The sequence below is a fragment of the Dasypus novemcinctus genome, chromosome 30, assembly GCF_030445035.2.
Source record: "Dasypus novemcinctus isolate mDasNov1 chromosome 30, mDasNov1.1.hap2, whole genome shotgun sequence".
In the NCBI taxonomy this organism is placed as follows: Eukaryota; Metazoa; Chordata; class Mammalia; order Cingulata; family Dasypodidae; genus Dasypus; species Dasypus novemcinctus.
The window spans coordinates 30,391,566-30,406,104 of NC_080702.1; the positions used below are offsets into that span (position 1 = coordinate 30,391,566).

Consider the following 14,539-nt stretch of genomic DNA (forward strand, 5'->3'; position numbering starts at 1 on the left):
TGGAACCAGCGGCTCCACCTAGGCTATCCCCCTGAGGATGGGGTATGTATGCTGCTTTCATCCATCAGAGCGAGCAACCCACAATTTGCCCCTATCTTCCCTATCCATCCAGTATCTTAATAGGTGACTCAGAGTACCTTTCAGTTATATATATATCCAAAGGAGCTAGCAGGAAGGGTGATGTCGGTCCCCCTCTCAGATAGAATTCACCAGTTTTACCCTCCCTTAATATCTTGAGGATGGGGGAGGGGAGCCCTTCCTTTTGGCCAGGAGGTTGAATAACTCATTATTAGTTGTTTTGGCTTCTTTGTCACTCTGCCCCTCACTCTCCTGGGAGTTGTATAGCCATGTTCTTGTTTGATGTACCCAAAGCAGATCCCCAAGGCAGCCTCTGGCTCTTTCTCCATTGTTTCATTGAAAGCTGGACCTTATCTATCTAACCCATCAATCATGTTCTCACAATCCTCCCGATATCTTCTTAATATCCTTAAACTCTTTAGCCATGTCATTGAATTTATTAAGGAGAGATTTGTTTGAACATCTATGATTAGTTGTCTTCACTCCTTTATGTCATCTGGAGTCTTTTCTTTTTCCTGTAAGTGGGCCATGCCTTCCTCTTTCTCAGTGTAGATTGTAATTTTTTGTTGGTGTCTTGGCATCTGGATTACTGGAGTATGTATTCTGGGTGCAGTTTCTCTCTTTAGTTTAGGGTTTACTTGTTCATTCTCTCTTGCTGGTAGTGTAGTAGGAGCCATGGATGTAGCAAGCTGTGGAGCCTCAAGCTGCCCTCATTGCCCCCGGGACCAATGAAGTTTCTCCTATCTTTCTCCTTTGCCAGGGATAGGGACAGAGTCACAGCTGTGTGGAATAATCCAAGTTGTGCAGGCCTAGACTGTAATTGCCCAGAGAGACTGATGAAGGTTCATGCCCTTTTCTCCCCTGCTTACCATGGGGATGGAGCTGCAGGTGTGGGCAGCAATCTATGCTGAGCATTTCCAAAATGACCAAAGTTATCTCGGTAGAATTCCAACTATTCAGTCTGTGCCAGCTGAATGAACCTGCAGTTACCTGGATAGGCTCATGCAGGGCCTGCCAGCCTCCTCCCTGCTAGAGGTGGGGCTGAAGCCTGGGCTAGGGCTGCAGGCTGATCTGGGTGAAAGAAGCCAGTCCCTATCATGACTGTTATCTTCATTAAGCCTGGCTTCCCCTCATGCCAGGGGTGGAGTAAAAATTGTGGCTACTGGCCTCCTTCTGACTTGGACAGGTTCAAATTATAGCTGTTCTTTGGGTTACACTTTAGCCAGCAGAATTTTCTAATCAGTAGTTGAAGGCAGTGGCCAATCATCTCTTCTTCCCCTGTATTTGGGAAGTGGAACTTCCAATTCCAGCCACAGAATGGCTCCTGAGGTGACTTGTGCTGCCAGTGGAGGATGGACACTGGCCTGTATGGCATGGAGGGCTCTACTTATAAGTCTTCTCTGCAGATGGGCAGTTTCCATCTTCCATTCTTTCAAGAATGTGGCAGGATACTCTTCTGGTCTCCTGGAGCCCCCAAACAGGAACTTTAGATAGCTCTGGGTGATTACTAACTACCCTGTAGCACAAGCTGACTCCAGGAGCTCCTTACTCTGCTGCCATCTTGCTGGTTTTCTCTGCTTCCAGTGTATTTTTGATTTCTTGCATTGTGCCATTTATCACCATCATATCTGTTATCTTTTTTTAAGATTCATTTTTATTTATTTCTCTCCCCTTCCCCCCCATTGTCTGCTCTCTGTGTCCATTTGCTGTGTGTTCTTCTGTGACCACTTCTATCCTTATCAGTGGCACTTGGAACCTGTGTTTCTTTTTGTTGCATCATCTTGCTGTGTCAGCTCTCTGTGTGTGCAGCGCCATTCTTGGGCAGGCTGCACTTTCTTTCGTGCTGGGCAGGTCTTCTTACAGGGCACACTCCTTGTGCATGGGGCTCCCTTACATGGGGGACATGCCTGCGTGGCAGGGCACTCCTTGCGCACATGAGCACTGCGCACGGACCAGCTCCACATGGGTCAAGGAGGCCCGGGGTTTGAACTGCAAACCTCCCATGTAGTCGGCAGATGCCCTATCCATTGGGCCAAGTCCGCTTCCCTCTGTTATCTTTTTATGTAAGTTTATGATTTCTTCAGTATCTTTCCCTAGTGTCTTCTTAATATCCTTTCTCTCTTCTTCACTTCATTAGGCTGATTGATGATATTCGTTTAGACATCCTTGATTAGTTCCATATTCTGCATCTCCTCCTGTTTTTTAGTTTGTTTGTTGGACTGGGCCATGTCTTCCTGTTTCTTGGTATGGCTTGCAATTTTTTGTTGGTGTCTAGGCATCTGTTTATCTTGATGGGCTTATTTTGTTGGTTAGCTTCTCTTTCTACTCTCAGTTTTTGTTTTGTTGTTTCTCTGTGTGTGGCAATGTTGGTTTTTGATACTTGGTTTATCTTCTATATCCATGTAGTTGTTTGTGTTCCCTACATCAATACCATCTCTCTCCACCTCCCCCATATTGTTGCCATTTCTCCCATAAGTCTTAAAAGTTGCCCAGCTTAAGTTATCAAAATCTGGCCAGGGACTCACTGATGGGGTGCAGATTTTCTCACAGGGGTTAGGATACAAAGATATCCCAAAACAGTTTTAATCCCTGCAATTTCCAGATCATTCAGCAGATGGCACTTGTTGGTGCACCTTTCCATAGAGGTGTTTCTGTTTCAGCTTTTCTGTTTTCCTGTGTTTAATTTCCAGATTAAAAGAGAGATTCAAAACAGATTCTGCTCATTGAATTCACTGAAGAAAAACCTCCTAACTCCTCCACCCTCTTCCCTTGAAAAAGCTGACAGGGAGGAAGATGTCTGCTCTCTCAGAATTAGCTGCAATGAGCCAGGGGTTTTATCCTAGCTTGATGTCTTGGGGGTGGGAGAGGGGAGCCCTTCCTGGCCACAGTGTAGTCTTGGTAATATGTTTGTTGTTTGTGTTCTTCATCTCTTTGTTCCTCACCTTCCTGGGAGTTGTATAGCACTGTCCTGGTCTGTTGACCCCCAAAGCAGGCCCCTTGGACAGCTTCTGGCTCTTTCCCTATTGTTTTTGAGAGCACTGAGCCCTGCCTGTTAGTTGGATCTCATCTTTCCACAATTCTCTTACACTATTTTAAGAAAGTCCTTTGGACCTGTTTTTGCTGGTTATATAACTGCAGCTCAAGGAAGAGTCTTGGATAAAAAATGAGGTTGAAACAGAAAGCTTAATTCTAGGTAACTGAGGAATTGTTTCATAGCTCCTTGACTCTGATGGGAGTTAGCCGCATGATGTATGGACCCAACTTCTTCAGCAAATGAGTGTCCAGTATTTCTTGCATATTTCCCTCACAATTCTACCACTAAAAGTTACTTATGAAATGGTGAAAGCAGATCACAGTGTTTGTAGCTAGCAGAGCTATTACATGGGTATGATAGCAGTTGAAAGGGAAGTCTAAGGAAAGCTTAAAAAATGTGACATAAGACTGTATAACATAGTGAAACCTCATGTGAACTATGAATATGGGTGATATTGCATATATAAGACTCTTTTTACAAAATATAAATACAGAAAAACGAGAGAGATGGAAACAGAATGGCATGGGAAGTATAGAGAGATTGAGAGGTTATGAGCTCTTTTTTTGTTCTTTTTAAAAATTATTCTTATTGGAATAAAGAAAATTCTCTAAAATGATTGAAGTGATGAGTGCACAATTATGTGATTATACTGAATACACTATATTGTACACTTGGGTGGATTTGTGCTTTATTAGTATGTATTAATACAATTGATATTTTAAAAAATTACTCGTAGCAAACATTAAAAAGTATTTTTTTTCATGTTCTTCTCACATAGGATGACATTCATGATTTTCTTCCTTTTCTAGGAGACAAGCTCATCTGGTTTAGCTGGTCATAATTCTCCTGAAAAGGAAATGATACTGTGTTAAAGAAGTGCAAGAATTGTACACTGAAAACTATAAAACATTATCGAAAGAAGTTAAAGAAGGTGCAAATGATTGGAAAAACATCTCATGTTCATGAGTTGGAAGCCTTAATATTTCTTAATATTGCCAAATTGATCTACAAAATCCAGTTAACATTTTTGTGCAGAAAATAACAAGCAGATCCTAAAATTTATTTTATCGGGGTATCAAGAATGGTCAAGGGAAGCGGACTTGGCCCAGTGGTTAGGGCGTCCGTCTACCACATGGGAGGTCCGCGGTTCAAACCCTGGCCCTTCTTGACCCATGTGGAGCTGGCCCATGTGCAGTGCTGATGTGTGCAAGGAGTGCCCTGCCACACAAGGGTGTCCCACGTGTAGGGGAGCCCCACGCGCAAGGAGTGCACCCCGTAAGGAGAGCCGCCCAGCGCGAAAGAAAGTGCAGTCTGCCTAAGAATTGTGCTGCCCACACGGAGAGCTGACACAAGATGATGCAACAACAAAAAAGAAACACAGATTCCCGTGCTGCTGACAACAACAGAAGCTGACAACAACAGAAGTGGACAAAGAAGAAGACGCAGCAAATAGACACAGAGAACAGACAACCCAGGCATGGGGCGGGGGGGCGGGGTGGAGGGGAGGGGAGAAAATAAATAAATCTTAAAAAAAAAAAGAATGGTCAAAACAACCTTGAAAAAGAACTACTTTGGAGTGATCCCTAATTTCAAAACTTACCACAGTAATCTACAGTAATCAGGAGAATGTGGTTCTGGCATAAAGATAGACATATAAATCAATGGAATAGAATTAAGGGTCCAGAAATAAACCCTTATATGTATGGTTAATTTATTTTAGACAAGGACGCCAAGATAAGTCAATAGGGAGAGAATATTCTTTTCAACAAATGATGCTGCGCCAACTGGATATGGTCCTGGAAAAGAAAGAAGATAGACCTCTACATCACACCATATGTAAAAATTAACCCCAAATGGATCATATATCTAAACGGTACAACTAAAACTATACAAATTTTGGAAGAAAAACAGGTATAAATTTCTGTGGTGTTGATATTAGGAAATCATTTCTTTGATACAACACTGAACACACGACTGATGAAAGAAAAAAATAAATTGTACTTCATCAAAATTAAAAATGTTTGTGCCTTAAGGGACACCATCAAGAAAGTCAAAGCATAACTCAAAGAATGGGAGAAAGCATTTGCTAATCATATGTCTGATAAGGGACTAAAATCCAGAATACATAAACAATTTTTTCAACTCAATGATAAAAGAAATATAAATACCCAGCTAACAATGGGCAAAGGAGTTGGACAGACATTTCCCAAAGAAGATAGGCAATTGGCCAATAAGCACATGAAAAGATGCTCAACATCATTAATCATTAGGAAATGCACACAAAACCACAATGAGATAGCACTTCATACCCACTAGGATGCCTAGAATTAAAAAAAAAAAAAAGAAAAGAAAAGTAACTGTTAGTGAGGACATGGAGAAATTGGACCCCTTGTACATTGCTGGTTTTGTATATCTGAACTACAAATATTTGGTATTACTAATATTGCTAGCATTTATCCTACATCCTCTGTGATCCTCCACTCAGATTTTGCTATGTTTGAGGGTGCTGAAAATACCAAGAACCATTGCAAAGTATTTTTATTTTAGTACTGTACACATAAAGCCACAGTTACCATTTTAGTCACTTAATGTGTACCATTAGGTGGCATTTAAGGAATAGACCATGTTGTGCAACCATCACAACTACCTAGTTCCAAGACATTTTCATCATCCCAAAAGGAAACCCTTTGGTCACATCCCATGACCTCCTTCCCCCAGCCCCTGGCAACCACTCATCTGCTTTCTGTCTCTATGGAGTCATCTGTTCTGGACATTTCATGAAATTGTACAATAGGTGGCCTTTTGCATCTGGCTACTTTCACCTAGCATTATGTTTTCAAGGGTCACCCATTTTGTAGCATGGATGAGTATTTCACCCCTTTTTGTGCCTGAATAATATTCCATTGCATGCATGTGATACATTTTGTTATCCATTTATCAGATGATGGACATTTGGGTTGTTTCCATCTTCGGACTCTTGCAAATAAGCTGCCATGAACTTTCATGTATGAGTTTTGTTTGAACACCCGTTTTCAGGGTTGCATACTTTTAAAGTCTTTTACAGCCAGAAATTCAAATGAATACTTCTTTCACTTTACTTTTATGACTATATATATCAATATGCCATGTTTTTATTGCTCTTGACTTAGGGGGTGACATGGTGTGACTGTGTGTAAAGCTTCTGCATCACTACTTCAGATATTTGGTGCCTCCTTATTTAGCTTGCCATAATGTCCTTCTCTGCTTACAAGCATTTTGTATCTTCTTTCCCAAATAAAATGAGACAGCACATGCACCTGGTATGGCACAAAGCGGGGGCTCAACATGTGGGGAGTGAGATGTCAGCCATGGGCAAAGGTCCAGTTGAGCACAGTTGAAAGTTAAAGTGAAAGCAGACAAAGACCTTGAATGAGAGAGAATTGCCTTTGAGTGAGACAAGCGTCAAATGGAGTGTGAGCAGCACTGCAGTATCTCCCACTGTAGACCCAAGCCAACTAGTGTGACAGGCATGTGCTGCTGAACCATACCTATTATTGAAGTACTTTGGGAGGGAACTTACTGTGCTGGGTTTGGAGGCATGAGGTATGATCCTGCTGGTGACTGTGTGCTTCTCAGACTCAGTTTTCATTCCCTGGATCCCTTTGAACCAGTTCCTGTATTGCTCCCGGACCTACAACGACAAAGCATGCCCTGGGTTAGCCCACAGAGAGGAGCAAGGATGGGAGGAGTCCTGGATAGAGCCAGGAAGAGGTACCTGCTGGCTGAGGAGGCAGTACACCAGGAAGATGAAGACTCCCTGCAGGCTGTTGACGATGGTGAAGAGGTAAAGCATCACATGGGCAGCTGGGCCCACCTGCAGCATGCCCAGACACCACGTGCATCCCAGGATGAAGAGCTGAGCAGTTGCTTTAAATGCCAACATCCTGGGCAGAATGAGAAAGGAGACCTACATTGTGCCCAGAGTGTTCAAATTAAGGCTGTTTTCATCTCTATCCCATGGACATCCTTGTCTTCCTCCCCTGGTGACGTGTTCCCACTGCTTTGACCTTTACTGTCAAATAGTTCCCCAAAATAAAGACCACTTGGGTCCAGGATGGCATTTTGATTTAGACTGAGGAGGCTAGTGATGTTCCATGAAGATACCTAATTCCATGTCGTAATGCTGGGACATTATTTAGTAATGTTGGAATGGTAAATGGAACATTATTGAGGATACACTCTGCCCCTGGCTCTGTGCTGGAGTCTGGGCACAAGAATGAAAAAGACAAGATTTCTGCCGGCACATACCTTACAACCTAGCAGAAAAACAGAAGCAAATAGTCACTTATATTTGTGAATTGCAAGCTACTAAGCTGGCTTGCATCTAGGACCCTTTCCATCCTCAACCTCTCCATGAACTGCCTGCGCATCTTTGCCTAGAATAGAGATCATTAATTCTGTGCAAAGGTGAAGAAAGTAAAGATCATCCAAAGCCGCCTAGAGAAGGTGATTGTGGATATTTAAATGGGTTTGAACAATTGTGGGAGTGGAGTGGGTAAAAGGAAGAGCATAAATGCAGGAGCAGGACATAGATGGGCATGCTGTGTTCCAGTACAAGCTATATTTAATATCCCTTAGTGTTTCACAAAGAGATACATATTCCCTGGACCTTTGTCATAGTACCAATAAAATGTCAATATAGAACAAAGTCAATTCTCTTTTCAGCTGAGGAAGTTTCATGCTGGGGAATATTTTGCTTGGGTGTCAGAAGCAAACCACAGTATCTGAGCTGGGTATGGAGGAGGTGCTGGCCACACTTATCTCCTTTGGGTCCATGCAGAGGTTCTGATAAGGGACATCAGGAGCTCAGAGGCACATGAACTTGTTCCTGGACCACGAGTGCCAATATTCCATCTTACCTTGTGTTCTGGAGAGTGGAGACCTCACTGTTGAGGGAGAAGAGCTTGGTTTTCACAATCCAGAAGGTCATCAGAAAGAAAGCCAGATTAATCTGCAGAAATCCCACAAGATGTATGTGCAGTTTGAATTTGGTGAATCACAAAGGAGTTTTTGAACTAATCCATTATTGTGGGTATGAGACCATTTGATTGCATTAGAGTCTGTTAAGGGGCCTTGATTAGCTCACTTGGTTAGATGGCTTTTGATTGGATGATGTCAATGAGGACAGAGAAAGGAAACTGCCATTTTGACCTGGCCATGTGAGAGAAAGGACTTGAAGATGACTAGCAGCTGAAGCTGAAGCATGAATTCCCAAGAGGCTGGGCCCCCAGGGTAGCTCAAGGCTGATAGCCCACAGTTGAACTCAGGAAGAAAGTGGAGTAGGTGAGACTGAGAGAGGAGGCCTGGAAAGAGACAACCCCTGTGCCTGGTTGCCCATGGCTGAGCTCTGGGAGGCAGTAGATTCTGGAGTGGAAGCCAGAGAGCTCAGCAGATGTTGGCTGCCATCTTGCTTCAGCACATGTCAATACGACAGGATCCCAGTAGCTGATTTTGGTGAGAGAGCATTTCTGATGGTGTTTTTTTTTTTCCACATTTTTTTTAAATGAAAAAAATATTTTTATTATCTTTTTTAAAAATATGCATAGATCACTCAAAATGTTACCTTAAAAAATATGAGAGTTTCCCATATACCCCACTCCCCCCACCCCACACTCCTCCCACATCGACAACTTCCTTCATTAATGTGGTGCATTCATTTCATTTGATGAGTACATTTTGGAGCCCTGCTACACAGCATGGATTATAGTTTATGTTGTAGTTTACACTCTCTCCCAGTCCATTCAGTGGGTTATGGCAGGATATATAATGTCCTCATCCATCCCTGCAATTTCAATGAGGACAACTCCAAGTCCTGAAAATGTCCCTATGTCACACCACTTTTTCCTTCTCCCTGCCCTCAGCAACTCCGGTGGCCACTACAATTTGACATCATCTTACACCCATTAGACTGGCGGCTATTAAAAAGACAGAAGACTACCAGTGTTGGAGAGGATGTGGAGGAATGGGAACCCTCATCCACTGCTGGTGGGAATGTACAAGGATCCAGTCATTCTGGAGGACAGTTTGGCTGTTCCTCAAAAACCTAGCTATAGATTTGCCATATGACCCAGCAATTCCACTACTGGGTATGTACCCAGAAGAATTGAAAACAAGGACATGAACTGACATATGTGCACCAATGTTCATAGCGGCACTATTCACTATTGCCAAAAGTTGGAATCAACCCAAAAGCCCATCAACAGATGAATAGATAAACAAATTGTGGTATATACACACAATGGAGTACTACTCAGCTGTAAGAAGGAACACAGTGCTAACACATGGGATAGCATGGATGAATCTTGAGGACCTTATGTTGAGTGAAGCAAGCTAGGCATTGAAGGACAAATACTACATGACCTCTCTGATATGAATTAAGTGAATCTGATGGTGTTTTGATTTGGATGTTTTACAACCTTGGAACTGTAAGTTTTTTGCCCCGAATAAAATTCTCATGATAAAAGCCAACCCATTTCTGGTACTTTACACCAGCAACTCTAAGGCAAGCTAAGACAGTGTACTGAATTAATTCCACACCTTCAAAACCTTCCTCCTAGCCCACTCCACACCTAACTCATCATACCAAAAGCTTTTGTATTCCACAGCAGTCATAGAAACCACGCCAAACCCCCAATAACTCGGTGACATTAATGGTCCCATTACTAGGGTGACCAACTTGTTCCAGCCTTCCTAGACTTTCTTGGTTGGAGAACTGTGTTCCCATATCTTGTGAAATCTGTCACTCCTGATTTTAAAACTGGAAGTCACACAACCCAGGAATGCTGTCAGTCCTAGGCCATATGGAGTGAATGGTCACCCTACCTGACCTCTGCATATGCCCTGCTCTTTGAGTGACACTTAGATGGACAGTAAGGATGCTGTGATGTCATTACTCACAGAGAAGATGGCGCAGACTGGTCCAAGAAAGGCCCATATAAACCCGTTGTCTGTGTGGAGCCAGCACCTAAGAGAGAAAGAGATTCAAGAATATATTGACCATTGTATGCACATGATGGAATGCTATGCATGGGTGAAATGAAATGAAGTCATGACCCATATGACAACATAGATGAACCTGGAGGACATTACCATGAGTGAAGCAAGTCAGACACAAAAGGACAAACACATTCTGATTGCCCTATGTTGAACTAAATATATTATGTGAGATATGAATATGGGTAAAATTGCATATATAAAGCCATTTTTAGTCATTGAATAAAAAAGTTCATTGTTCATTGAAGCTGAACAAATGTAGGCTAATATTACAAAATGTTAATATCAGACAAAAAACTAAGTGGAGGAGACCATGTACAAAGTACTACATATTGTATGATTTCATTTATATAAAATGTAAATATTATTCAGTTTATAAAGATGAAATTAGATTAGTGGCTATGTAGGGCTGAGGAAAAAATATGGAGTGCTTTTGGAGTAATGAAATTGTTCTAAAATTCAATTGCTAGAATAATAATGTCGATAACAGAACAATAAATCTGTCTGATTTTTAAAACTTGTTTTATTGGAACACAGCCAAGCCTACTCATTTCTGTGTTCTCTACAGCTTCTTTTGTGCTCTGTCAAAGCTGAGTACTTGTGACAGAGACCGTATGGCCTGCAGAACTGAATATATTTATTATCTGTCCCTTAGAAAAATTCTGCTGACTTCTATTCTAAAGTATTCATAGAAGGTGAGTTGTTCATGGCTCATCTGATGCAGGTAAACGTTAATTTGTCAGCTGTGACTGTAAAACAGCTGGGCCAGATTGCCTGGCTTCAAATCCCACCTCTGCCACTGACCTGCTGAGTGATCTTGGCCACATTGATTAATTTCTCTGTGCCTCAGTTTCCTTATCTGTAGATTAGTGTGATACTAGTTTCTACCTTAGAAGATTGCTGGGAGGATGATTTGAGTTATACATGTTACATATGGAGAACATTGTCTGCATGTCAGAAGTGATTTATAAACGCTAGTTCTGGCAATGATATTAATTTTCATCATCTAAATGGTATTTACATTTCTAAATGATAAACTGTCATTTCTTTTAGAATTCGCAAACCAAGGTCACTTATCATTTCAATTTTGTTTACTGGAAGATAATGCTATCTTAATATGCTTTATTGATATGATATGTATGGCATAATTAATCTTATACCAATATCTAATCAGTAATAAATAATACTTAGAATAAATTGTTTAGATAAAAATGACCTCATTAATATAATATACAATTTACTCTTATTAATATAACATACCATCAGCATTATATTAGCAGTTATTGATATAAAGCATACTTAACATTATATGTTATAATAATTAAAATATAACATATTATACGAATGTATGATTAATAATATGCTATATAATTAATACTACAAATAATTAAATCTAAATGATCTACCAACAGTCTCGCCACTGATATCTTTCATCAGTAAGATGTCTTTGGAGCGGTTATTTAGTTTTATTCTTCCTATCATATTCTGGTGAAACTAAAGAGCTATGTGGGTTGTACTGGTGGCCACAGTCATGCTGGAGAGGATATGGGTAGGTGGGATTTGCATTTACCGTGTAGGTGTTCCATAACGGTGAGGTCTGGATGCTGCAGAAATGGTCACGACCACAGCTGGGACACCATAGCCCACGGGGAACATGGACTTCTTCATGAATCTGCTGACACTGGAGTAATTGAGCACCGTCAGGTTCCTTGCCATGAGGAAGAGGTGCAGGCCCTCCAGCAGCATCCAGGCGAAGGCGGCCAGGTAGAGGTAGTGGAGGGCACCGGCAATGATGGCACACAGCACCTGGGGGAGAATCCAGAGGCAACCAGGGCAGCAGGGATGGTGCGGGTGTGGACCTAGGATTTCTCCTTCACTTGAAAAACAAGAGGGAGATTCCAAGGGAGAATTTCTTTTCTCGTTGAGACAGGCAGTGTGAACTTGGCTACTTACTCCTCTAAGTAAAGTCATTTTACTAAGGTATCAAATCGCCCCTTGGGCAGGGAAGTATGTTTTTTTTCCTTTGATTCTATTTTTTAAAAAATAGAAAGAATTATCATATATACAACTCAAAACTTCCCATTTAATCAATTTAGTTATATCCACAAAATTATGCCATATCACCAATATCCATTACCCAGCTTTACCACACCTCAAACAGAAATTCTGCATCCATTAAGCAATAATCCCTCTATCTCCTTCTCTTCCTCTGGCTCCTGGAAACCTGTAATCTACTAACTGACTAATGAAATAGTCTTCTTCTACATATTTAATATAAGTGAGGTCTTGCAATATCCTCTTGTGTCTGGCTTATTTCATGCAACATGATGTCTTCAAGGATCATCTGCTTTGTTGCCTGGATCAGAACATCATTCCTTTTTTATGGCTGAATGGTAATTTCACTGAGTGGATATAACACATTTTTGGTTGACACCATTGGTACCTTGGGCTCGGTTCGGTCGATCCCAGTGAGGAACAGCAGGTGGGCCAGGAAGAGGCAGATGGAGAGCTGCAGGTGGAGTGAGGTGCTGGTGTTCTGGATGGCTTTGCACAGGACGAAGGTGAGGGCAGCCAGGAAGAGGCACAGCAGGGAGAGCCCCAGCCCCATGTAGGTGATCACGGCCAGCACGGGGTCTTCATCCTGGGACCCAGCAAAGAGGAGACCACAGTCAAGATCTTTCCTGCTCTCTGGTGTGACCACTCACCTTTTTTTTTTCTCACTGCTTTTTTTTTAATTTTATTTTTCCTTGTCTTTTTTTTTTTTAAAAGATACATAGATCCCAAAACATGTTACATGAAAAAAATATGAGGTCCCCACATACCCCACATCCCACTCCACTCCTCCCACATCATCAACCTCTTTCATCATTGTGACACATTCATTGCATTTGGTGAATACATTTTGGAGCAGTGCTGTACCACATGGATTATAGTTTACATTGTAGTTAACACTCTCCCCCAGTATATTCAGTGGGTTATGGCAGGATATATAATGTCCAGCATCTGTCCCTGCAATCTCATTTAGGACAACTCCAAGTCCCCGAAATGCCCCACATTTCATCTCTTCTTCCCGCTCCCTGACCTCAGCAACTACCTAAGAGTTGCCTCCTGAGAGCCTCCATGTTGTTCAAATGTGGCCACTCTCTAAGCCAAACTCAACATGTAAACGCATGACCATTCTCCTTTTATCCTTCTGCTCGGCAGATGTGGAATTAGAGAGCCAGGCCAAATGGTGCTTTTCAAAGTACACTGGCTAATTGGACAAAGCTTATAAACATAAATAGTCCCACGTGTTGGCAAAAGTGGAACAACTGGGACTCCATTTATTGAAGAATGAAAAAGATGGCCACCATTTTGGATAAGGATTTTGTGCTTTCTTATCAAATTAAACATACATTTCCCACATGACCCAGAAATGGAATTGCCTGATTTACCCAAGAAAATGAAAAAGAAAGTTCACAAAAAGACTTGTTTAAGAATGTTCATAGCAGCTTTACTCATAATAGAACAAATTGAAGACAAAGCAAATGTCCTTCAAGTGGAGAACAGATCAATAAGTTGTGGTATCAATATATGTAATGCTATAGAGCAATAAAAAGGAATGAACTAAAGGTACATATGACAACAACATGGAAGTATCTCAGAGACAATATGTTGAGCAAAACAAAGAAGATACAAAAGTGAATGTACTGAATGGTCGCATTTTTATGAAGTTCCAGAACTATCAACACTAAACTATGGTGGTAAAAATCATACCAGTGGTTTTCTGGGGGTGCAGGTAGAAGCTTGACTGCTGAATATAATCAGATACTTCCTTGGGCAATGGAAAGATTCTATTTCTCAGCTGGGGTTGTACTAACAGGGTGTTTACAACTGTCAAAAAGCATGGACTATTCACTTATAAAACAATAAAGCTGATTTGTCAGAATATAGGTTGGTTTCTTAAAGAGCGAGTTACTTGAGGGTCTGTAGCCCTGAGACATCCTGAACTAATAACTGTAGTATTTTGATTCTGAAATTTGTGTGCAGCTGAGTTTATTGGGTTTATGTGTTCCTTTCTTTTGCACCATTCCCTACCCCTATTCCCTGAGGTCACCTGTGTGAGTCTTTGTACCTGTGGAGCTAAAAAAAGCTTCCTGGGATGGGAAAATAACATGAACTTGAAAGCACATGAATTCATCTGGCTCTCTTATTTCTCCCTTATCTCTCTGAGCCACCAAATATTTCTTTCAAATCCTAGTCTTAATTAGGAGAAGAAGTGAATTGTTTTGGTATTTTAGACGGTGGCCCAAAGTTTGCATCCCCACCTTCTTGGAAACCATCTAGAAGATGCAAGGATAAAGAGAAACAAAAACACCATCTCTATTTTCTGTGAAACTGGAAAATAATTGTAGA

At 41.4% G+C, this 14,539-nt stretch overlaps 1 protein-coding gene across 1 annotated transcript in view; it reads right to left on the reverse strand.

Moving 5' to 3' along the window:
• Positions 1–3,788: 3,788 nt before the first annotated feature.
• The window catches only part of LOC101429006 (adhesion G protein-coupled receptor E2), a 35,692-nt gene continuing 24,941 nt past the window's right edge, over positions 3,789–14,539 (reverse strand). The window contains exons 15-21 of the mRNA XM_071212771.1: positions 12,588–12,785; positions 11,715–11,950; positions 10,049–10,115; positions 8,011–8,102; positions 6,867–7,035; positions 6,672–6,782; positions 3,789–3,958 (exon numbers count right to left, since the gene is read on the reverse strand). Coding sequence (XP_071068872.1) covers positions 3,899–3,958; positions 6,672–6,782; positions 6,867–7,035; positions 8,011–8,102; positions 10,049–10,115; positions 11,715–11,950; positions 12,588–12,785 — 933 coding nt within the window. The 3' untranslated portion in view covers positions 3,789–3,898. The remainder of the gene's footprint in view (positions 3,959–6,671; positions 6,783–6,866; positions 7,036–8,010; positions 8,103–10,048; positions 10,116–11,714; positions 11,951–12,587; positions 12,786–14,539) is intronic.